General features: G+C 38.1%; 1 protein-coding gene across 4 annotated transcripts in view; it reads right to left on the bottom strand.

Moving 5' to 3' along the window:
* SLIT3 (slit guidance ligand 3) overlaps positions 1-25,724 on the bottom strand; it is a 547,888-nt gene that overhangs the window by 109,644 nt on the left and 412,520 nt on the right. For all 4 annotated transcript variants that reach the window (XM_064458932.1, XM_064458933.1, XM_064458934.1 and 1 more), the window contains 5 exons: positions 20,683-20,833; positions 19,413-19,487; positions 10,492-10,635; positions 7,207-7,350; positions 1,432-1,595 (listed from right to left, as the gene is read on the bottom strand). In XM_064458932.1, the coding sequence (XP_064315002.1) occupies positions 1,432-1,595; positions 7,207-7,350; positions 10,492-10,635; positions 19,413-19,487; positions 20,683-20,833 (678 nt within the window). The remainder of the gene's footprint in view (positions 1-1,431; positions 1,596-7,206; positions 7,351-10,491; positions 10,636-19,412; positions 19,488-20,682; positions 20,834-25,724) is intronic.

Here is a 25,724-nt window from a genome sequence, read left to right as displayed (position 1 = left end):
TGCAAAACATAAGGCAAATGCATACTACAGTATTACGATGTGTATGGAAGAAAACACTTAGTGGCGCATTCTCTAGATGACAGTGAGATGAATTGCACAACTGTTTGTGGGTACAGGCAGCCTGAGTTGGCCAGCATGGAGACACAGTGCTTCAATCCAAGAGCACGCAGCCAGCTGTCATTATGTGCCACCGCCTTTTTTTAAAGAAAAACTGATGCATGGTCTAATTGAGACAGATCTGTTTCTTTCTTCTCTCTGCTGGCTGTACCCATGAGCATTGAGACTAAAGAATAAGACCGGAAGTCCTGATACAAGATAACAGAATTACCCATAAATGTATGGGGAGGGAATCATTTGTATTCAGAGGGATGGAGAAACACGACCAGCCTACAGAAGAACAGGGAAGGTATTTTCTCTTTTTCTCCCCAGATGAGCTTAATAACTGGAAACAAAATTCAAAGTCTTTCATAAAACTGCAGAAAGAGCACATTTCTTCGGCATACTGATTTTTCTCCTATGTTCTGTGTTTTACACCCTGTCACCATTTACCTTCCATTTGCCATGGCTGTCTGAGTGACTATGATAGAGAAAGCTCCCAAGTGTGGAATGCCATTTTGTGGACCACGATTTTTTTTTTCTCCCAAACTAAAGCAAATTATTCTTTAATGACTAAACTTGGGTTCCCTGAGCTCTTGGCCCAAGCACCTGGGCCTGTTGCGGGATTGTTTGACTAGGACAAGAATTAATTTCTCCTCTAAGCCAGAAACTTCTATCACTCTTATGGTCTCTTTAGAGGTATGACTAACTGCAGCTGCAGCATATCTAGTCTTAACAGTCAATCACAGCCTACAAGTTGTTAGCAGTCCATTCATCAATCAGTTTTTCTCATTATTTTTTCTAAAATCTTCTTGATCAGCAGACAAAGAACTACCTGGAGAATGAGAGAAATGTAAGAATTTTTTTGTTTTTTAAACCTGTATGGACCCAGCAAAGCAATAAGCATCACTGAGTAATTTCAAATAATATCTAAGGTTTTTTATTTCCTTGTATTTATACCTGTTATTGGTAAAACTGAACAGTATCCAAAACTAAGACTTTCCAAGCAAGAGGCATTCCCACTGGCTTCAGAGTGTTAACTAAGTGTATCAATAAGGAAGTGGGAGGAAGGGCCAGGATTATATTGGGATTATACAATGCGGAGCATCTGTCTATAATAAATTCATTCTTTTATTTAGGTGTAGATAGTAGAAATTCAGAAACTGGAAATCAAGAATGAAAATAAACTCCTGATAGGCAACAATGATCTTCAGCTCTAGATGGCTGTCTTCCTCATCACTAAACAGTTTACCATGCAGTATTGTTTGATAGGAAGGAGTCCTCACAGGGGTGCCAATATTATCATAAATATCAAATAAAATTGGATTTTCTTACCGTCGCAGGTGAAGTCCTGGACATCTACATCTTGGATTGGAATATCCTTTAAGAAAAAGGGTTTCAAGCAGCGCGGATTTCCACTGACAATTCTCTTCTTCCTCAACCATTTTCCCAGCCAGGCCAAATGGCAGTTACAATTAAAGGAGTTAGCCAGCAAATTACTGAAACAGAATGAGACATAATTGCATCAAACATGAACATACAGAAATGTTGAAATAACTAAAGAAAGATGATAGATTTCAAGTCCAAGCTCTTTACTGCCATCTGTTTCTGTGAAATCTTCCTCTGATATACAGATCAGGGACGTTCTATGCAGGTTTCATACTAGAACTAGTGTTGTAATTAAAATATATATACATGCATATAATAGAGATATATATAGATATATGTTTATAAACCAAAGTGCTTACTGCTACAACTATTATTTAGACATACTTAAATCACCATCAGGGCTTTATTTACAGTGGATTTCAATCCAAGCTACAGCTCAAACCCAAGTCTAAACTCACCTCGCACACTGTACCCACGTATGCACAATCTTCAATGACGTTACTTCAGGTAGTGCCATGGAAAAGTTTAGCACTGCTAGCCCTTAGCACAGACCTGCATGTACAGCTAGCTCCCTGTGTATACAGCCAAGCTGGCTTAACACACTGCTCCTTGCCCCAGAACACTCAGGCTTCCTACTCACCCCATACAAACCAGTGCCTGGTGGGAGTTGCTGGCAACCTGATTTTGGGTTTCCTACTGAAGTAGTAAGGATAGCGGTCTGTATGTACATTTACATGTACATATACATAAAGCAGCACTGTCAGCTTGAGCCACTTCTTATGAAGCTTTCTAAGGTCAGTATACCTGTAGTGAAAAGCATCTGCTCCGCTGCCTTGTGGACATTGTGAGGTCTGTATCAAACCTTGCTACAACTCCTAAAATATCTTTCAACTACAGTTGCAGCCTAGCTGCGGCATTGTGGTGTGCAGTACCCAAAGCAACCATTTAACAGCCTCCGTGAGAGGGATGGATTCTTAATGTAGCTTGGGTTAGCAGTGTTTAAAAAAGGAAATCCCTATCCATCCTGTTGTCAAGCCATGAAAACATGGATGTACAGCAATTTCTCAGTGGAGCACCTGTAACATAGATAGTCAGTATAGAAAAGATATTATTCATTTCTATTTCTTAATAGGTTGTGATCCTTTGCATGAAAGGAGTGTAAGGTGACAGTTATGTTAAGCAACCATCTTCCTAAGCTAGACAGAATTAGTTCTGAGAATCTTGGAAAAAACCTTGTTACTGGAGTCCTGTACTGAAACACCTATCCATAATTTGTGTGAAGGCTTTTTTATGACTAAACTTGAGATGAAGGAAAGAGGCTGATATTCCTGGTTAAAAAAAAAAAAAGAAAAAAAAAAGAAAAAAAAAGCTATCTTATGTACAAAGACAGGGAGGATCAATAGCCTCAGTCTAATGTTGCCTCATCAAAGAAAAATGAGCTGTCAGAGCCCCATGTATGCAAAATGAAGTATCTAAACTAACACTGATGAATTCTCACATCATATGTAAATATGTCTGAGAGTTATTATTTTGGTAGTATAGAAAAAAGATGATAATTAAATTTCCCTAAAGCATACTATATCTTAAAGATAAAAAAATTTAAGGCCCTAAAAAACCAGGTTCCAAAAACACATGACACAGTTGAGCTGTGGCAACAAGAAAACAAACCCAAACCAATTCCTAAATTGCTCTAAATTCCTAAAAAGTTCTAGGTTCTAGGCTAACATCACATACCCACAATATGATTTATAGCTGCTCTCTGTGTTGTAAAAAACCATACTTTAATCACTGCACTAGCCTGGAGCTCTGGGTGTGTAATTACATGTGGATCCAGCACAGACTATTGTACATTGTATAGAGGGAGAACTGGGGGGAGGAAAAACTCAGCATGATGTTCAGCAATAAAAATACCCAACCTGCTTCATGCTGACTAGGATTCAAAGGCAAGGCAAACTTGCTGTATAAAGGTGAGAAAATGAACAGGTTACATAGCAGCTTACAGAGAGAATAGGCAGAAAAGCACTGAAAGCATTACTCTAATTCTAGTTACTTTCCTTCTGAATTGCTTTCCATTTTCTTTAATCCATAATGGGAGGACATGCAGGATGCCTTTTATATTTTCCATACTGACATACTTTGGCATGAACAGAGTGTTTAAACCAAGTATTTAAACCCCCAACACTAAGTGAACCTATGCTTCGAAGGCCATTTGTTCCACTAATGGAAGAGAGTGAGATCATAGGCACAGAATAACTTCCATGACACAAATCCTTCGAATGAAAGATTTCTACAATTGGAAACAAACAGCAGGTGCATGTAATCAGGTTTCTGGAAAAGCTCTGAATGTAAAGAACATTTTGTACATCTAAAAAGCATCTTTCTGGGACATACCAAAAACTTTCAGAAACATTCAAATGTTCATTCTACAAAATGCTCCCGTCAAAATAGTAATTATCCCTATTCTAGAGAGGAGAGGTTGCTTTGACTTAATGTGTTACTGTTCACTAGCTGAGCTGCAGTAACTATCCACAAACCCTCCTCTTCTTCTTGGCAAAGACAGGTTAACATATGGCCTAAAATTTATTAAACCCTTGGATTAGAATTTGGATTTTGCTTTTCTTAGGAACTAAGAAAGAAATAAGTTGTTATGTATAAAACTAATAAACAGAAAAACAAATCTACCGTTTTGAAATTCAAATGCCTCTGGGGAAGAAAGGACAAATTTATCTTGTCATGCATTACACAAGTCCTCCTGCCACTTTAGCAACACCTAGATTTTGTCCTTTGTCCAACTGCAGAGCAGTGATATTTTGCCTTAATGTAGTATGAAGTTCATACATGTGCCTACATACATGCTCTTTCCATGGCAAGACTGTGATGCAACTTTTGGAAAAAAAATGTAAGATTGAGGCTCTCTAGAAAGTGTCATGCGGGACAAGAGATTCCCTACTTCATTTGTATAGCAATTGAAAATCTGGAAAGGCCAATTATTTGCAAAAGCTTTATTCTGGAATCTGGCTATTCAAGTGGAGTTCTCAAATCACAAACAGTAATGCTGAGCAGACAAATTGTTATAAAAATTCATAATTAGTAATCAGAGTTCCTAGACATAAGACAGTGATTTAACCACTCAACCAGAAACAAAGCAATCAGTTTTTTAGCAAAGATGTCATACTAACATTAAATTAATGAGTGTTTACTGAAGGACATAGACATATTTTTAAAATCAAGGGGGAATAGAAGTCTTGAGGAATGAAATACACATATCCTACTGCAAGTATCTCTTAAAAATTGCAAAGAAGCCATAGAATATTAACTATTTAAATGGATTCTAGTGACCTGTTAGAAAAACATGCTGAAATGCATCTGGATATTGTTGAAATTATGTTGGAAATATATCCTGGAATTCAGGTTAAGTTTACACTAGAATACTTGCATGTTTAATTCATGGAATGCCAATTCTGCTTACAAACACGCCGACTTGACTGTGTAAGGACTGAAAGACATGACTGAACTCTCTGTACGCAGAAGTGCAAGCTCACTACAAATTAGGATGCTGCAATACCTACCTAACTAGTAATAAATAATAAAAACTTATATTTTTTTACCAATAACTTACAAAATATATGTTCTTCCTCTATCGAAAACCACAAGTCAGGGCATTATTTTCAGAGCTTTCGTGTTTTGATAATATCAATGAGGCTGACTCACAAATAGTAATAACAAAAGGAACAATATATTTTAGTGCTGTAAATATGCCAAGATAAAAATGGAAATGTTAAACTTTGTATGAATTTCTGGCTCACATTAATAGATGCAAAAATGAGTCATTACAATACCCGATTAACTCACAAAGTGTGGGCTGAACAGGAAAGACAGTCATACTATCTATCTTCAGTAGTGTTGTCATCTAATATATCCACCTACAACAGAGTACTGCTAGGAAATGAACATATCTGAACTCTGCATTTATATGTGAAATATCACTATGGCCTTAAACCAATGTCTAAAGAAGTCAAAAGCACACTTCCTCCTGTCTGTGGATCAAGCACAGTGTGATAATGTGTCAAAGAACAAATTTTTTCATCAAGACACAGCTAGGAACCAGCCATGACCAACATGATTGTAAGTCAGTGCCAAAGCAATGCATTCTAATTAGCAGCAGCTTTAATTACTGATGCTAGAAATTGTAATTATCTTTAACCATGGCTGAAAAAAGAAGAAAATAGGCTACCTTCTAACAAAACATGACAAAGATGCTTCTATGCAAACAAGGTAAGGACTTCATAGACTGATTCAGAGAGTTGCAGCTATTAAGGGATCTGCAGAAGGAAGCACAGAGGCAATTGTGCAAGAAGCAGGCCGGCATTGCTTGCAGCACAGTGAGAACAAGCTTTCAGCCAAGTACCACTCGCTTTGACCTGCAACTTGAAAACCGTCAATAAAAATAACCTGGTTGTCTTTCTCTCTTTGTCCATCAATTTCAAGGAGGCTTTTGGGATTATAGAAAGTAAATGGAAGAAAAGTCTGGATTCTTTATGCTGCATGGAGCTAATGCCAAAATGATAACTGATTTGCTGGTGGAAAGTTACAACAACAAAATGAAAGTGTAAGCAATGAAACAGCCAAGATTGAACACTTCTTTCTTCCTCCAAACATGACAAGAATACTTTCAAAACCTGAAATGCAATAACACCAATAGTTTATTTTGACTGGACAACTAGGATGTATTTTCAGGGCAGTGTGAGGGGAATTAAGCAGATGCCTTCCACGAACAGCAACATCAGGGTTCCCTTTCACAGCTGGAAACAAAGAGCAGACTTTGCTTCCATATTTATCAGTCTGTACTTTATTAAAATGCCACACTACAAAAAGTGTGTAAACATATTTAAGAAGCAAGGAAAATACTTCAAAGAAGGATTGAGAAATATAAGAGAATCACAAAAGCTTAGGTTGGGATTTTCAAATTCACATTCAGTAGGACTGGAACATTTTGTCCTCTTAGCTCTTCTGAATATCTAAGAATTAGGTAGTAGATTTATTCTGATATTTAACTGATTTAACTGAAACCCAAGAAGGTTATTCATACCAAATTAGTCTCTACTGAATCTAAAGCAGCTTCATGGAGCTAAAGTGTATGATAAGCTATGCACTTCTGAATCTGCAGAGATTGTTTTACATGAACTCCTGCTGTGCACTGCACTAGGCCGTGACAAGGCAAAACCTGCATTCACCCTGGCTGAGGCTAGCAACCTCAAAGTTTTTTCAGCCACTCCAGCTGACGGAATTAAAATGTTTTTCTGAATTACACCTTGAATCTCCTAAACCTGCCATTTCAGTAGGATGGGGTTTTCATAGAATCATTAAGGTTGTAGAACACCTCTAAGATCAAGTCCAACTGTCAGCCCAACACTACCATGCCTCCCTAAGCCATTCCCTGAAGCGCCACGCCTACACATTTTTTGAACAACACCAGGGATGGCAACTCTACCACCTCTCTGACAGCCTGTTCCAGTACCTGACCATTCTTTCAGTGAAGAAATTTTTCCTAATATACAATCTAAAATTTCTTTTAGAAGTTTTTCTTTTCTTCCCCCAAATTTGATTTTCCATATATGAACAATAAGTAGTTGGATTTTGAAACTCAAACATTGTCTTCTTAAAAGGAAAACACGGAATAACAGCATCATGATGTGTTCGGACCATAAAAAGATAACTTACATTGTAGACAAAGAGACTAATGTGCTGAAGGCTCCAGGGGTGATAGTACTGATGTGATTGTCATACAGAGAAAGAAGCCTCACTGAGCTCAGTCCAGCAAAGGTGTCGTTGTTTATACAGCTGATAGAGTTGCTCCTCAGCATCCTGCAAGCATTAAAACAGGGAATTAGGAACTACTGGGAGAGGGTACAATTTCAGGCTAGGAAGTCCTTTAGCTACGGCATCAACAGCTGCTTTGGCAAGCACTGTACTCTATTTCTATTGACTGCTGAAGTACAACACAGCTAAAGGAGGGCCAGATTCATGTAAACATTGTCTCATGAACTTAAAATGCATTTCTTCCACACAACATTGGAGGCTGATCAGAGCTCCACATCTGAAAGTAGTATGCAATTAAAATTATGACCAGTGGCAAACATGATATAAACACTAAAGTCCTAATTTAGTAAATATCTGAGAGTAAGTGAAGATGTATTTCAGAGATCTACTGAGAAAGATTGCCAGAAATGTGTGATGATAACAATACTAGCTGCATTACTTCTATTCCTATTATGAATTCTTTTTGTAATTCACACTGCAAAAGTATGGAAGGAAACAGCATCCTCAGCAGAAATCAAGGAATAGCTTAGGAAAGATTTCCACACCTAACACAAAATCTGAAATGTCATTATAATCATTAATTGACAAGATAGAAAGCAGTAACTATCCTATAAAAGGGTCTTTGCTCAGTGCTTGTACTAGATGAATTAGTGCTTTGGAAGATACATGTCTCCGAGTTGTTATGGTAACAATGAACTTGACAATAAAGCCTAATTAACCTGAAAGAGTGTAGTATCTTGTTTCACTCTGTAGTAAAAAAGGCTCATGGTATTTGTTACACTGCATGCCAATCAACATCTGGGTTTCTAAACATCACTACACAGTTGTGATATTCCTACTTATGTGAAAAATTATTCAGTAATTAAAGTGTAATACCAAAAATCCACAAAATATATGCAGCTCATGCCGCTGTTCCAGTGAATTGATCCTCCAAACTGAGGAGGGTTAACTCCTTGGTATCAAATTCATGCAGTGAACAATGAAAATTCAGAGTCCCTTAGAAGTCTGGATTTAAATCTCAGATTGGTATCTGCCAGTTGGGCATTTAGATACTACATCAATAGATACTTGAAAAACACCAAAGAGAGATTAGATATGGCTGGGAAGAAATTCACAGTATAATCAGAAATACTCAGTGTTTAGGACCTGGACATGACATTGCTTTTGCATTACTGTTCTCTATGTACAGTTACCATCACAGCCACTTACGGTCTCAATAGTTTTGGTATTGCAGCTAGGGTGAAACTATGTCAGAAAAAAAGTCACAGGGCACAGAGGCAAACACCTTACATGTGGAGTACTAAGCTGCCTGAAAGGCAGGTCAAGACCCAAAGCTCTAAAATTAATAGGGGAGTAAATAAGAGAAGTAAGGCCCTTGGTGGCTTAGTAGCAATAGGAAGCATTTTCTCAGTCCTGTATGTAAAGTACCAGGCAGCAGTACTGCAAGATGTGATGACTGAATTTAGATGCCAATACATCTTGCACAGCTATTTATTATATTTCAGGAAACATAGTGTCTTTTAAAAACCTGACCATGACCCTGTCTAATGTGACCTCTTTTAAAAGACCACAATTTTAATGCTCAAAGAAAGTAACTTAATGGATAGAAATATATGTCCCTCAAACCAAAACCTTTGGTTTCATATCATGGTTCAGCATGCACTGTGTGCCCTTTCTGAAGGGAAACATACTTACAGATCCTCATATCATGCTGTGTATATTTATACTGCTTGATCAGCTAGGGGGGAAATGTAGGTCAGGTCAGCAAGATAGCTTGAATGTTAAGCATCTTTTTATTAAAAAAATGCTGAATTTTGTTTAGGTCCACTGCCACAGGCTGCTTTACAGTATAAAAATTAATTTTGTATCTATGGACAGTATTTTCAAATCCCTTAATACAGTGCATACATTAAATGAAAGAACAGATGGCTGTAACCACAAAAAAATAATGTTAAAGGAAAAGTAAAAGAAAAGTTCCCTATTCATCATTACAGTCCTTGAAGTGAAACTTGGATTTCTTTTTGCACTTGAGTAAGGACTGAAGTAATTGTGCCATGACACTTAGCAACATAAGAAGTATTTGCTACTACTGAATAAACTGCGGATTTTAAATGGCATTTTGATTTCTAGAGTCTATTTACTGACAGCATCCACCTAGCCAAGTACTTTCTTTCTACAGCAGGGAAGACTATGCAAGAGAGGCATTTTTCATGTACAGATCATATACGTGGTCTGGCATGAGTCTTTGCTGTCACCAGAAGACTAGTCCCTGACTGCTTCTCAGGATGGTGGATGGATTGGTTTAGATGCCATCTTGAAATCTTGTCTGCGATCCTTCTTCCAATATAACTTTTAACATGAAAATATGTAATAACATGTAATAAGCATTCGCTCTCAGAAATAAATTACAAAGGTTGTCTACGCACAAAAGTAATACCAAAATGATTTCTTATGCATTTGTGCTCTGTCTCCTTCACACTCTCCCCAACCACATTAATAATATATTAGTAATATATATTCTTATATATTATTAATATATATTAATATTAATAATATACTCACACATAATTTTTATGGTACTTGGTGTGGGCAAGAAAGAGGATGCTGTGGCTAGCTACTACACCTGGTGCAGTAAGTGGCCAGCTACCCTCTGTCAGCAGGACCTGTAACAGTCTGGTTATGCCTGCCTCAAAGTTGCTTAGCTATACCTGTCTTGGTGGCAGCAATACCTTGATTCTTTCTTCTCTCTCTACCTACTGATTTCATATAGCTTGGAGGATATTAAAAATCTTTTAGGCTCCTAGCCTACTCTGAGGTTTGGTTTAAGCAGACCAACAATTCCAATTTGGGTGGAGGTGGAGTGGGAAGATTGACTAATAGCAAACATCTTCCTACATGCCTTGTTCCCATAGGAAATAACAAAATAATATTAGTATTAAATGGTTAAAAGTACCCAAATTTGACCCATGACAGGTTCACCATCATGTTACTCCTGAAATTCTTGAAAACCTGATAAATCTCAAACCTACCCAGGACTAGAAATATATTGAAGACTTCATGACAGTGATACCAGGCCCTGCCTTAGAAGTCCTTGTCTAGTAACTGATATTTTAGCAGGCATTGCTGAACTTGAACACTCCCACTCAACTGACAGAGGAACAGTGAAAGTCAGGTCTTTGCACTTACAATGTCTTTAGACCTGTGAGGCCTCTAAACATTCGTCCATGCACTGATTCCAGTTGATTCTCTGTCAGAATCAGTTCCTGCACTCCTGAAGCTCCATCAAATGTGCCTTCTCGGATCTCCTTGATCTTATTGTTGCTTAGATTTCTGGAAGGATACAAGGAGTCAAATAAGAAAATTATTAGTGCTTTATTTCAAACATATGTCATCACGCTGGAAGGAGGAGATAGGGAGAATATGTGCCTTTTAGTGGTTATCTAGAGAGACTGTAATTCAAGTTCAAAAGTATACCTACAGTACTTACAAATAGCTCTCCTTCACTCATCAAAACCACAATTATATCAGATGTATCAAGACTATTTAAATTAATGAAATTACCAGCTCTTACACCTCATGTCGTTCTTGCTTACAGGGGTCACTGGGATACAATAAATGGGGGTTTCTAGCATCTGATCTGTGTCCACGAAGTTATGGACTTGGGACTGGGTGCTCATCTAGCAAGAATCACTTAATTTCACCATACTATTGAAACAGGTATCACAGACTGAAATAGGGACCACTGTTATTTAGTGTACCAGGACCTCTACTGTTTTAAACTCAACACTGGAGTAACACACAAAACTGTGACTGCATGTATCTGACACAAATTTTAATATGTGCACTCATGAACTCCCAGGCATTTAAATTTAATACCACCCCTCAAAATGAAATTAGTATCACTTAATTCTCAATTCACAGCTACTGCAATATACAGCATTATTTTCTACTTACTCTGCCTATACAGTCTCAAAATGTTTGCTTATAGATCAACATTAGGCAACTTGTATCAACAAGGTCAAATGAAGTTCTGATGAAATGCAGAATTAATCTTTTGAATATTTCATATTTGTGAAAAACCAAGTGGATAGAAAACTTCTGAATGATAAAAGCATTAGAGATGCATAAAAATAAATGGCATTTAATTATTTAAAACACTTATATTAAAAGCCTTAAGCACATTAAAACCTTGGGCCTCAGTCCTTCAAGCATCTCCTATGATGCCCTGTATAGATTATGATGAGTATGATGAATATTTGTTTAGGTTTATGACAGGAAACACCGTTCTTCGTTTTACTGTCTACAACAAAAAAGAGAAAGTAAAAGATACGCTTTTGCTCCCAACAAGATGCCAAATTCCAACATTATTACTCATACTGAAGAGCACATTATTCCAGAAAAGATCCCAGTACACAGGCAGCATGAGTAACAGTTCTGAAATCCAATTCCAGGTGATATAAAACAAATGACAAACTATCAGATTAACACCTGGGCTACTCTGCTCAGAAGAACAGGCAATCTTGTTGGGATAAAAGTTGACAGAAGACATGGCAACAGGACAGCTTGGCCTCAGACAGAAATAATGTGGGTCTCACTCTTTGCAGAAGTCATCACTTAATAAAAAAAAAAAAAGTTGAGTTTTGGAGATATGTTTCATGTGGGAAACTTGAGTATGCTGGTTTATATCTGCTGAACAACTGTCAGATAGTGGGCCCTACAGCATATGGCCCATCACCTCTTGCGCATTCTCTGATCAGAAACAATAGGAATATGCCAGCAATCAGCCAAAAATAACATAAAAACATATAGAAATACTTACATGCTTTCCAGAAGTTTAGTACTTTGTGCTAACACTCACATGAAGAGTTTATGTTCAGTGTCAAAGCAAGTCAAGGAAGGATATTCTGACATATGCATTTAATTTTGGGGCTCAGCTATTTCTCTAGAGGAAATGTTTATAGCTCAGCATCTCTTTTGAATGCTGGCATAAATAATTGCTCCCAGTGATCCCTTTCCTGGTAAAATTCATGCCATGATGCATATTTGCACAAAAATAAATGAATAAATAAGTAAATGTTTGTAGTAGGAAGGGAGGGTGAGTTACTACAATACACAAAGACTTTGACTTTCAATTCACAGATTGCAGATTGACCTGTACTTGGTAGTTACAAAGTTTTATTAGTTAGTTTTTACCATCTAAAAGATATTTAATCACATATATTTAAAAATGGGTTCAATTTTAATGGATGATTAGATACTCAAGGCAAAAAAGAGCAAATATTGGAGAAAAAGGCTGGTCATAATTTGCAAAGGAATTGGCACCTTTATGCAATCCAAACCATCTGAATTTTAATTACTGCCAAAGAGCTCCTGTAGATAGGGAACTTCACTCATTTGAGTTAATAATGCCTGATCATTTCAACAACACAAAATTATCCAAAAATATGCTAGCAGTTTCAGAAGGCAGCCATTATATATAACTTTCCCATGCAGAAGTTTGAAAATCCAAGATTAAATGCCATAGTGAAATCAAAGTTGCAAGGCATAGAAAAGACAAGCTTTACAATAAAAAACAGGTAAAGACGACTACCCTGCAATCCTGCTTGGAGTATTGTCAAAACAGATGTTTTGCCATCCTGGATTTCTTTATTTGTCTACCTGAATTAAAGCTTCCTTTATCACAATGCAACAGGATTAAAAAAAAGGTAGAGGATAGTTCCTATTCACTCAAAAATAAAAAAGTATCCTCCTTAAAGTCTGACCTACTAGAATAATAAACATAAGAAATTACATACTTTTCAGTCTAGAATTACCAGGAAAAATAATCAGCTGATACAAACCTTGAAAAAATGAAAGCAATGAAACTTCTGCCTGCTCTGCAACTCAGAGGGATCTACTCCATCCTTCCCAACACTAAAAGAATCTTTCATATATGATCATTGCACTTGACAAGGAGGCTTTTTTCTTTTATCAGAAAAAAAATTCTGATAGAAAAGCCCCATCCTCTTGCAGCACTAAGATTCTATAGGGATTTGTTCTTGAAATACTGGAAGACAGTGGAAAATAAAATGAGCATTTCCCAAGATACCTATGCCCTCTGGCAGGACCCAAATGGGAACCTGTAGGCAACCTGGTCACTCAAGAAAGGTTATTGTTTCCGTAAGGACTCCCTGATTTACCCTGGTGATAACATTTAATCCTATATCCAGATTTTTATTTTGGGCAAGAGGTCAAAAGAAACTTTCAGAAAGCCTGGGTTTACTTTATGTGGAGCTGCGAATAGGAAATGAACAGATCTAAGGAAGCTATCAAGGTGACATTGTTCACACAGCTCGCTTTTCAGCCAGGTTTTATTTACTTTATGGCTAAAGTTTATGATAATATTATTTCTGTTGATCTTATAACCAACACAGAACAAGCTGGATTCTATTCAGACTTAACAGAACCATTCATCCTGCTGTACCTGCTGGGTCAATTTTAACATACCAGCATGCCATTCATTGCTGCGCTACTGACAGACCTTCCCACAAGAACAACCACCAGAGCGCAGAGCTAAAAAGGCTCTGCTTGGTCTCACCTTGAACCTTATAGTTTTATCATACAAACAGCTTCTTCTGAGTGGGCATTTTCCTAGAACATTCCTCTCTGTTGGTGATGTGTTTGGAATTTTTAAGTATATGTTAGGAGGAAAATCCCAACACTGTTGCAGTCTTCTGGAAGAAGGATATTTGCTAAGAAGGTTTCACAGCTTTTACCAACAGTCTGTCTGGCTTTTACAGAGTGAGTTGTTCTCAGAAGCAGGATGGCACTGAAAGTCTTAAATACTACAGACAGTAAAGTACACCCAGTGGCACTCCTACATTCATTCAGCAGAGCAGACTGATGGCCTCACTGGAAAAAAAGGGAGGCACATGCTGAGCCCAAATGCCATTTACCACAACTCTCTACAATATCATTTCCAGAAAATAAAGTCCGTTTCTGTATAAAAAGTGACAGATGACTGCAACCTCATTTGCCATGGCTATATTTATGCTTAGGGGAAAGAACAGCAGGTAACAGCTGTTTCCAAGGTCACAAACTACTTTTACCTCCCCAAGAAACTTGAGAGTCTGTTTCTCAAAGTGACTTCTAGTCTGCAAAATTTATCATTATTCCATTTTATTTTGCATGTAAAATGTGTTAAATCCAGGGCTGACACTCTATACAATTCAGCGTAGGAGAAATGTTTACAGACAAATTCAGCCTCCAAAGGCAATTATATATTAGAGGTGGGGTTGGCAGTACCAGCTATCCCCAAGACAGCCTGACACTTCCTTTTATAAGACCTTATTTTATGTTCACTTTGTAACCTTGGCAAGATTTAACAGAATGAACTGTCAGATGTCCCTTTCAGTTTCTGAGGTAAATATTTTTTATTGGTTTTGTTCTCCAAGAGAAGAGGTCAGTCCCCTTTCTCCCTGGCAGTGCATGAAGTATGGCAGTTCACCTTTTTATTTTGAATGTGAGCTCATTGCGATCTTTTTCTCTGCAGAAAGAGCTGTGGGAATGGCCAGTCCCACTGATTTCCTATAGGCACTGGAAAATTGGCAGGCTCCGGAGCTGACACCTAGGAGCTGCAGCCTCTCCCTATGGGTCAGCATCTCATTTCAGCAAGCAAGTGTACCTCCTTGCTCCCACTGAGGTAGGTACCCAGGGGGTTTTGGAGCTTGAACTTGTCTGCCATGTCCAGAAGACCCCTCCAGGCTCCCACTGCCATGGAAGTCCCCAAGCACTGGAGGGTTTATTCACTGATTAACAACTTGAGGTAGTCCCAGGGAGTCGTGGGGTCTCCAGTGTTTGATTCACGCTGAATTTGGGAGTTGCTGTGAGCAAAGAACTGATCCCTTCCACAAGAGTCAAAACCTTACCTCTGCGAATGGTAGTGTTGCCCCTCACCCCTCCCTGATGTGAGATCTTGCTGCGTTGAGTAAGAAGATCTCCCACTGGCAACATACCCCTCTACGAAAGGCAGAACCTTCCAGCTCCCAGGGCTGGAGGGCAGCAGGTCCTGGAGCCTTTCTATCTTACGTGGGTAGGATACCCCCAAAAACCCAAGTCATGGAGCTGCTCCCACTCTTATGAAGCTCAGAAATGCATCTTTGTATTTCTCCTGGGCTTCAAGCAGATTCAAACTGCACTTTTCTAACCGCCCTGCAAAATACTAGCAACATAGTTCTTGGAGCCTGTAAGTCGCTGCAATGTGACTTTAGCCTTCAGAGGCAAGTCATACCTTTACACTTGCAAGATCAGGTGAGGTATATGGTCAGAACACAATGAAAGCAACACAGAGTTCAAGGCATTTTGCAAAACCAACTGGACAACCCAGTAAATTACTTCTTGACTGGATTAGATCTGTCTACAGGAATCTACATCAACCTTTTTATTCTACTGTAAAAAGCATTAAATATAAAGATGGATTAAAATTTAGGTTATGAAATTAGCATTATGTGTATGGGATTTTGCAACTACTTGTTGAAGTTGATTTAGAAAAAAAGCACATGCAGACATGTTAACCTTTTAAAAACCAGCAGGGTAATCTTAGGAGTTTAATTCCTAAATAAAATGTGGCACAACTTTGCATTATGGATCTGTGACCTTTACATTTCTATATCAAGAATTCTATTTTGTTTTGCATTAAAATGTATTAAATCCTAGGGTGACACATCATACAATAATATTCAGCTTAGGAGGAATATTTACAGACAAATTACACCCAAAAGCTAATTATATATTAGACGTGGGATTGGCAGTACCACCTATTGCAAAGGTGCCTTGATACTTCCCATTTTTTTTAATGTTTACTTTAAAACATTTAAAACTACAAAACATTGGCAAGATTTAACTGAATGAACTGTCAAAATGCCCTTTTCATGTTTAGAGCTAGATACATTTTGTTTTATTTTTCTTTCTTTAAACAAGGAAGGAATTTCACCTATTCCAAGAAATAAAGCTAACCAAAATACTATTTTCTCATGTCTCAAAACCCTGATAATCTTTTTGTGAAAAGCCTGAAACACTCAAATAAATTCTTATTTCAAATTATTTAATTAATAATTACCATGTAGGTGTTTTATTCAAAGAGTACATATTCCCTGTGAAAATCTATTAGGATTTGGCTGAATCCTTAGTCTTTAACAAAGAGATTTAAGATTCCTGCCACAATCCAAGGAGACTGCAAGATATATATTTTTTGAAAATCTGAATTTTAGGAGCTAATTTTCCAGATTTTTTTTTCACTTCAGGTTCTTGTTCAGATGACATCTTCCCATGTCTCTCAAGACAGTGCAGGACACAGAGCTGCAGACTGTGAAAAGTTTGGGACTGGGCACATTTGTCTATGCAAGTATCTACTCTACCAATTCCAGGCAGTATTAAGAAGTAATGTCCTTGCCTGGATAGAGAGGGAGCCCCAGAATGATCTGTAAAGGCTATAAAAACAGCTCAAGGCAATGCAGTGGAGTGCATGAGGGCTAAGAAGGAAGCCTGAGTGAGAAGAGCAGGAGTTTTGTCAGTGGCTAGAGAAAGGTAGAGAGAAGAGGGACAGGACACTGGTCTTACACTGAGGCAAAACACAGTGTGAACAGAAACTGTGCTGAATCAGGAGATGAGGAACCTAGCAAGGGATTAGGACAAGAGTCCAACTGAAAATTATCACGTGAATATATAATTAAAGACTATTTTCACATATACACACTGGAGCAAGGCTAATATATCAATGCCAAATCTATGAGTCCTTTCCCTTAGAATCCTATTGGAAAACCCAAGAGACTGTGATATGCAACAACATGCATAGAGACACGGACAACTGATGGAGCTTGAGTGACAAAAGAACAAATGTGAGTGTACACTTAGAATGCAAGCAAAATCTGAATCCTCTTTAAAGTCCAATTTACAGACCACCTCGGAGTGTTTATGTTATACACCAAAGCTACACTTAAGCATAATGTAGGATGAGGAGGCACCAAGATGCAACATCTGTCAAGAGGAAGGAAGAGCTAATTCCTCTACCTCTGGAATTATGCTGGAGCTTTACTAGTCACTGTGGAAATGAGATGCTCTTAAAGTAGTTCCTTTGCAAACTTCCTTGACATGGATCTCTCACTAGTCTTAAGCTGAAGTGAAGGACAATCAGACGGCAATCATTCAAATGCCCAGTCAGACATCCTGATTCTAGATATTCAGATTCATTTCAGAAGAAAGAGAATTACAGAGATTAAATAAAGAAAAAAAAGAGAAAAACGGTGATTTAGGCTTATGGCTTGCCACTGCAAAGCTCTGAACTGTTTTCTCAAGCCTAGGAAGTGATACAATTTCCAGACAGATTCCTCCACCTGCTGTTTGCCTTTAACACTTGAACAGAGAAGGCATATGATGAGACAGAGCCAAAACTACCAATCAAATAACAGTAAAAATTCTTGTTCTTATGCACACTGAAAAATGGGGGGTTGATCAATATTCTTCCTCCTTAATTAAATAGCAGCAGTAAGCAGCAAGACTTAATGAAGAGCACATGCATCAAATTCCTGCCACACACACAGAGCTGCTGCATTAGGACCATTAGCAGCAGCAATCCCATCCATTGGTATTTCCTTACATTTCCCTTCTTGCATGATGGGAAGAGGCCTATTATTTAGGTGTAGGGCACAACTACTTTTTTTTGCCATCTGTTTGAACTGCAACTGTACACCTTAGTTCTCATTGCCTGCCAAGAACAGAGCAGAAAGATTTTTTTGTTTCACAGGAAACAAACTCTTAAAAAAACCTCTCATAACTGTTTCATGCTGCATTTAGGCATAAAAATACAGCCCTGTCAAAGCATCCCTCCCACCTGAGTGATTAATGAGAACAGGAAGGACAGCACCGTAACTTGGCTATAGTAAGTTTTAAATAAAATGATATAAATTATTCCAGCTACCACACCTCTCCAATTTTCAAAACATAAATCCTGAAGGTTTGATGAGGACAAATGCTTTCCTATTTGTGTATACTTTTATATACGCTGCATTTTTCATTCCCATTTACCACCTGCTTGCATAGACAACAGAGCATTTCAACAATGTCAACAACTTTTTCTAAGTGGACTGCAGCTACAATTTATGGATGATTCATAAAATATCAGGCTAATGCATATGATTAATTCCCCAAGTCTGGTGGCCTGTACTTGCACAAACACAACCCCCACTCCCAAACCTGCATTGCTGCATCTGAAACACTTGCAGAAATAAAAATGACATAAGAATCCCACTGCAGTTGTCTCCAAAGCCCCTGAGATCTTACATGGATTCAAATGGCCAGGAAGCTCCAGATGGCAGAAACCATGTGAAATGAATGCAGAACAGAAAGCCTGGTTGGTTGGTTTCCCTAAATTACCTTGACTCTAGCAATAAAGTCTTACTAAAAGTAAACAGATAAGACATTAGCAATGGAGCCATAGGTTTAAAACTTTAAATAACTTCAGAAAGATCTATCTAGAGACTATCAGGAGGTATGTACCATATTATCCTCTTTCCAAAACACAGCTCTTGTTAAATATATACATTGTACAATACCAGGACTCAGATTGTTAACAGAATTATACAGATATTTGAATGATTGATCTCTAAATTAGCTAATTGATTCTCCTCTCTAAAACAATAATGATCAAAGGAAGATGCTTTGTAATCTGTATCCTGTAATATTATTTTTCTTTGACTATTTGAAACAATCACACTAGTTGGAGTCACGCAATACATTCAAAAGACAAAATCAAAATGTGAAACTTTGCAGCCATCTCTAGCAATAAACATACATCTGAATAAATTCTGTGACAGAATTCCCTTCAGTCTCCATGACCTGAAGACTTTAAGAAATATAGCCTAAAGAATACTGAAATGTCAGCCTAGAGATCTTCGTCTGTTACTGTGGTTTAACTGGGCCTGTCCAGCTAACATGCAACTCATTCAATTTCCTTAAATTCACATTTAAAAAGTTATGTCTGCTACTGCAGTACTAAACTATAAAAAAATTATCCCTTCCTCCTTGCTTATAATCCAAGGCAGCATGTATTCCAGCAAGCGACTCAAACTTACATTTTTCTGAGGTTGGGCAATTTCTTGAAGAGTCCAATAGCTTCCAAAACAGAAATATCATTGTCATTCAAACGCCTGAGAGGAACAAACAAAAAGACATTTAATACTTCACAGATGTCTGTAAAAATATCTTTGTGACATACAGGGCTGCCACACAAAGAACTATGACCTTTGTTAAGCAAGACACTATCTGCCATCTCTTGCAGACTCCTAGAGTGAGAAGAGCTTAGCTTTGAAGAAAAGGGAACATAGAAGACTAACTATAGTAAAACCTCAGGATGCCTTTAAGAGTGTAATACCAAAGGACAGTGTCAGAATGCCTTCTTTCAGTGCACAGGATAAGGGATTATTAACTTTAACCATTAAAAAGCCTTCTTTGCGTGACTAAACCTCCCTCATGCATTCTGCTTGCAATTGGAGAAGTGGTCCATGCAAATAGAAGGGATCTGATTTCAGATGCTTTCCCATCAAAGTCTACTGGTCTTTAAAATTAATGAAAGGCTATTGCCTTGGCAGGCCTTTGACGCAAAATTCTTTCCCTGGTTACATGTAGCTCCATTTTCCTAATAAGAGACTTTGCTGTGTTTCTAGATATCTCTCTCTCCTATTTTTCTGTCTTAACTTCGGATCAATAATTTTTATGGGGGTCTAAATAGAATACTAACACAAAAAGAGAATTGTGTTTGAAGGGGCTACTAATATAACAAAAGAACAAGATTCTTAAGTTACTAAGTAATAAATATGTTTTCTCACACTCTCTTTAGCAGTATGTTTATAATTCCTAAGAATCTCTAAAAGCAAATAAATTTCATAAAAATCACTCATAATTAAACAATACATTACCTTTAGTGAGAGCCATTTCACCCAAGCAGAGGCACTGCTGAGAAGGAATGAGTTCCTGATCACAGATTTAACTCAAAAGGGTTAATCCCTTTCTTAAATAAAAATGACCAGATGCAAAGACAAAGGAATCAAAGGTAGAATGGAAAGAAACCATACAGCTTTGTCCACATAATAGGTCAACACTTCAAGAAGACATAAAAAGGCAGCTGATCCACAGGGCCATGGCTCCTCTCTCATCCCCACAGTGGGCCTGAATGCTAAGGAAATAAGAGAGTTGTGCTCCCTTGAAATAAAATTAACTTCCCCGTTGTCACACAGGGATTAAAGCAGAAGGTGCCTTGAATTGGTCTGAGTCCCTTTTACAGCCTTTAAAAACTAGGAAAACCAACATGCCCTGCTGAGCACATCTTAGAGAGCCAACACTTACAGATCAGTAGTATATTCAGGAAGGTGACTGGGCAATCGGGTGAGTTTTTGGTTAGAGCAGTCTACAATTGTTCCCTCGCAGCGACACTTCTCAGGGCAGACAAGGTCCATGAAACACTTCCCGGTGAACTTACTTCTGTAATCCTCTGATCCTGCAATAAAAGGAAAATATATTTCAGCAAACAGCTCCTGATAACTGTAGCAATCAGAGATTTCATGGAATCTATTCTCAACACTGGCTCCTGTCAGCTCCCAGCTCCTGCACACAATTTTAATTGTTGCCAAAGCTTTTTGTTCAGCAATTTTTCAAATTACTCCCAAGACTAGCCTCTGTTTTTTCACTCTTCCCTCAATAGATAAAATCCTTGTCTAACAAGGCTACCTGTTGAGGTATTTTTTGAAGAATGTCTAACTAGTTGTTGGAGTCTGCTTCAAAGGACATCTAGCAAAGTCACTTTTTCCCATTAGGAACTTAGTCCAGCAACAAGGAAAAGGGATCTCATGAAAGCAGGAGCTATCCTGGTACATTTGAATGACAAAGGATTTTTAAAGATGTCATAAAAAAGCCTAAAATTTTCAGACCTCACCTATTAGAGTTATTTCAAGAGCAATACTATTTGAGAGAACCTTGTCAATTTTCCAGCAATTAGATACATTTATTAACTATGTTAAACAAACAGCAGAGGAAAGTAATAGCAGTTTAAATCATTTTCATTTTAATTAAGGAATGGGTAGACCATACTTAGTGAGAAGCACTCCCTAGTGTACCATTATACCATGATTGCCAGACCTCTTTGACTAGGTTTTTGACCCGTTCTAATGAAATGCTTTCCCAATTAGGCTCAGTAAACTAATCTGTCCTCTTCAGGTTTGGTTTTTCTCTTTTAATAACAGCAGGTTGGAAACTTGATCTCTGTGCTTCAAGGAACCGGGAGTATTAATAAGTATGTATATAAGTAAAGTGTTGCCAAGACCCTGCCATGCAATACCTGCCCACTCACTTCATATTTCATAATGGAAGCACCAGAATTGTCTCAGGAACCTTGTGTAATGCCCAATGATCATAACTACCAAGAAGTATTTAACTTTTCCAGAGTTTTAAAAGTCAATTGTAAGGCTTTCTCAGGAATGAGCTGAGCAAGTTCAGTTTTTTAAGAACCTGAAATCATCAATAAAAACTTAAACCTGAACTGAAATTTGTTTTCAGAGACTTGATGACATTCTTCACCTGCTTCCCCTTCCCAGACTGAATAATACAGCACTACTCATTTTATGACCGCATACTATTTTCTGTAAGAAAAAAGAAGACACCTAAACCCACTATTATTTTAATTTATTTTGCACATTACCTCCACAGGGTTATGCAGTGAAAGCAAGCAATTCTGCAGGCAATCTAATATTTTGATTCCACAGACATACTTCAGTTTAGTTTTGTAATTCCGAACTAGACTATGAGAAACATCACATACAGCTTTGTACTTTACCACTTCTGTGGTGCTAAATACTTTGCAGGTTATCATGCTTATTGTAAATTACGTCTACGTGAAACTTGGCTACTGTTTTCTAGCTTGACAGCACAGCATGTAAAATATTAGGACCACTGGGCATTTTAAAGTATTATAAAAATACCCTCTAAGCCTTTCCCCACACCACCGTCATTTAAACTCATCCTTTTCAGAAAAACCTAGCTGATTTCCAGTCCTAAAAATTCCAGCTTGGTAGTCAGGCTAAAATATCAAGTGACGAGCGTATTGTGGCTTGATTACAAAAACATACAGCCATTCTTTCTTAGGGCTATGAGACAGTACATTTGGTTGTTTATGATTCCTTCAAAATAATGCCAAAGATGAACAGTTAACAGGATCAGAGTTTATTAAAACTGCCACAATTACAGTATGCCTTGAAAAACAGCAAAATTTTTCAGTGATCAGAAAGTGCCTTGGAAATCCCCAAATTAACTATTGATGAAACACTTATATTCATTGTGAAGGGTTTCTTTGAAAGAATAATCACAAACGTCATGAAGTTACACAGAGCAAAAATTTATTAAGTATAATTTTTAGTCTACTGATAGGTACAAGATTCATCTTCCTATGGGAAAAAAGAAGGATGGGAAAGTAAGTGGAATGCTTTATGAAGGAGAAAAAGGGGTATGTAACATTAGAGGGTGAAAATCAGCTTTTGGTTTTCTCTCAAGCTTTCTTGTAAAGTAAATAAAGTACATTTACCACATTGTGACTTGGCAGTCTCACCCACTTGATGGCATACAACTTTCCACACTCCATCAGCTATAAGAAGTTGATCTTGCCTGGGCATCAGTCCACTGCCTCCCCATTTGCAATGGGGGAAGCCCTCTCAGCTCAGAAGGCAAGGAAGGGAGCAAACAACACCTTCACACTTTTCTTTCTTTCTCTGTCTTTTAAAAAAATTTTCTTTTTTTTTTTTTCTTCTAAATGAGTTTAAATAGAATTACTCAGGTAAGCAGGGAGGCAAAAGTAATCAATAGCATGTACATGCTCAGCAAGTACTCAGTCATCCATTAGACTGTTAGACAGCAGGAATCACCTGCCAAAGAGTAGATAAAATTTACTGTTTGACCTGAGCCTTGAGATCACTTGAACAGGTGGCTGCTCTATTAAGATATTCCCATATGGGATACTAATGTGAAATTCAGCCATCTGCTTGCAGAAGTATTTAAGTGCGTATATCCATTTCTACACACAGGGCTTTATCAGTGTACTACTGCAGGGCTCTGAGTGAACATGACAGGATTCAGGAAGTACAATTAACCGTCACAAGCATGTTAATAGTTCTTGCATGCTGTAAGATCACCTGTGGAAAGCCATGGAAAAGAGATGCAGAATAGGCACAGAAGAACCACTGGGCTTCATTTTGCTATTCCAGACCAGCCATTTGGTCATTTTATTATACTTGGAAATATGTGTGCACTGTAGCTGAAAACTCTGTGAAGCTTGGCTGGATGTAAAACATGACCTGGGAGTTTCTAATAATTTCCAAAATTAAAAATAATTAAGTTTGCTGTAAAATGCGTAGCCAAGACAACAGCAAGGTCTGTGTTTCACTGTGGGCAACTGCGTTCATCTGAATTGCTAGTTACTCTGATAACATTTTCATTTCACAACCTATGTGACACCACTATCAGGTACCAGGGCATTGCAATTCCTCAGTATCATAAAACAAACACGCATGCCATTCTATAAACCACAGTGTTGAGATAAACACGCACCACATTTCCAAGTGCTCAAAAATTTTAGGTGTCTCTCTAATACTAACATGGAGGAAATAAGCAACAGAGACAAATACCTTTTTGTCCTATTCTTCTTTTTAAGCACTGTTTAGCAAACTTGATTTCAGTTTTTAAAACTTAGCTTTGCCCAAAGGACTTAAAAGGAGCACTGGATGATCTGTTCTGGAAAAAAATCAAGCTGCCTCAATGGGGGCTTGAACACTGACCTGCTATATCCATTCTAGGAAAGGTGGATCCAGCTGCCTAAAATCTGGCACCAAAAACATCATCGCAGTGATCACTTGGTCTAAAATGTGGACAAAACCCCAGGAATCCTGACATTTACTTCTTCGTGTAACCACTAGGTCACAATTCTCATAGGTTTTCAGGAAAAAAAGGAGGTACATTGATTGTCATAACTTCACATTGGTAGTATTAATTATTATCAGTATTTACAGAGAAAATCTAAGAATCTCAGATGTCCTTCTTCTGATGGCTCCACAACAGATATATAACAAATTTGCAAGATGGGGCAATATTTCTGTGTAAGAAAACTTCTGTATGAGGCTCAAAGTCCTTTATGAATAGGTAAAATTATCTCTACATAGAGGGGGAAGTTAGGCAGAAGTATGGTAAAGATCTTACCTAAGCTGTCAAAGCTAAAACCACAGAATCACAGAATGGCAGGGGGTGGAAGGGACCTCTGGAGATCATCCCGTCCAACCCCCCTGCTTGAGCAGACACACCTGGAGCAGGGGGCACAGGACCATGTCCAAGTGGGTTTTGAATGTTTCCAGGGAAACATTCCAATGGCCCATTTGGGTACGCTGACTCAGCTTTGTGCTATGTAACTATTGGATAATACTGTTTTCATACCGGCCATGTTACCCATGTCATTTCAAGAGATAAACAATAATGCTTTGCAGACTATTCTGAAATGCTTTTGCAGTATACTTCTTCATAATTAAATGCCAGCACTTAAAGATTGCTCAGATCAGGTCCCGAGCTACATTAAGTAGCAGGCATCTTTTTACAGTTGTGGTATCCAAAGTGTACCTCAAGCAGAAGGACGCACTGGACAGCTCAAATAGAGAGATGTAGCTTACATTATTTATAAGGTAAGAAGACAAAAATGATTTTTTATCTCTGTAGGTATGGCTGGAATCACCCTTGAATCATATTAATCAACAAGATGCCTAACTTCATTCTGAGAGCAATTAAACAGATTAATTACTTAGAAATGGTTATTCTGCATGCAAGCCCTCTGGAAAGTCTGTCGCAAACATCACTAGGGCTCCCCTCTGCAGTGCCTGGAAGTCTGGTTAAGCAACACTTCACCTTTTTCATTTTTCCTGTGAGAAAAGGGGAATCTCTCACCTTTTGATGCTTCTGAAAACAGCAGAAGTATCCCAGCATGCCATGCGGCAGGGAGTATGTAGCCTTCCATGGTGCTTGACAGAACCATGTTCAATTTGTATTGTTCTACCACATGGTTAGATCAAGCACAAAGGAAAACCCCATGAACAGCCAGAGTCAGAGTTAGGCAGCGCCAAAGAGAGAAGAGCGTTGAGAGGAAGCAGCATGGAGAAGCACAAGCTGAAGGTTCACGGAGAGCTGCTCTCCACTCCACCCATGCAAAAAGGTGCTGGATACAAGAGGTCATCCTTTATGCTACAACTGCCGGAACACCCTGGAGTACAATTGGGGTTAGTGTACAAGAACAGAGCCCGGGCGAATTCAGAACCAGAACTAATATGACAGAAAACACTACCAAAGGACTGCAAAACAGCTCTTTC

This window comes from Phalacrocorax carbo, chromosome 8 (genome assembly GCF_963921805.1).
Source record: "Phalacrocorax carbo chromosome 8, bPhaCar2.1, whole genome shotgun sequence".
NCBI classification, from domain to species: domain Eukaryota; kingdom Metazoa; phylum Chordata; class Aves; order Suliformes; family Phalacrocoracidae; genus Phalacrocorax; species Phalacrocorax carbo.
Note: the sequence above shows the minus strand (reverse complement) of the source record. Positions and strands in the feature narration are given on the sequence as shown.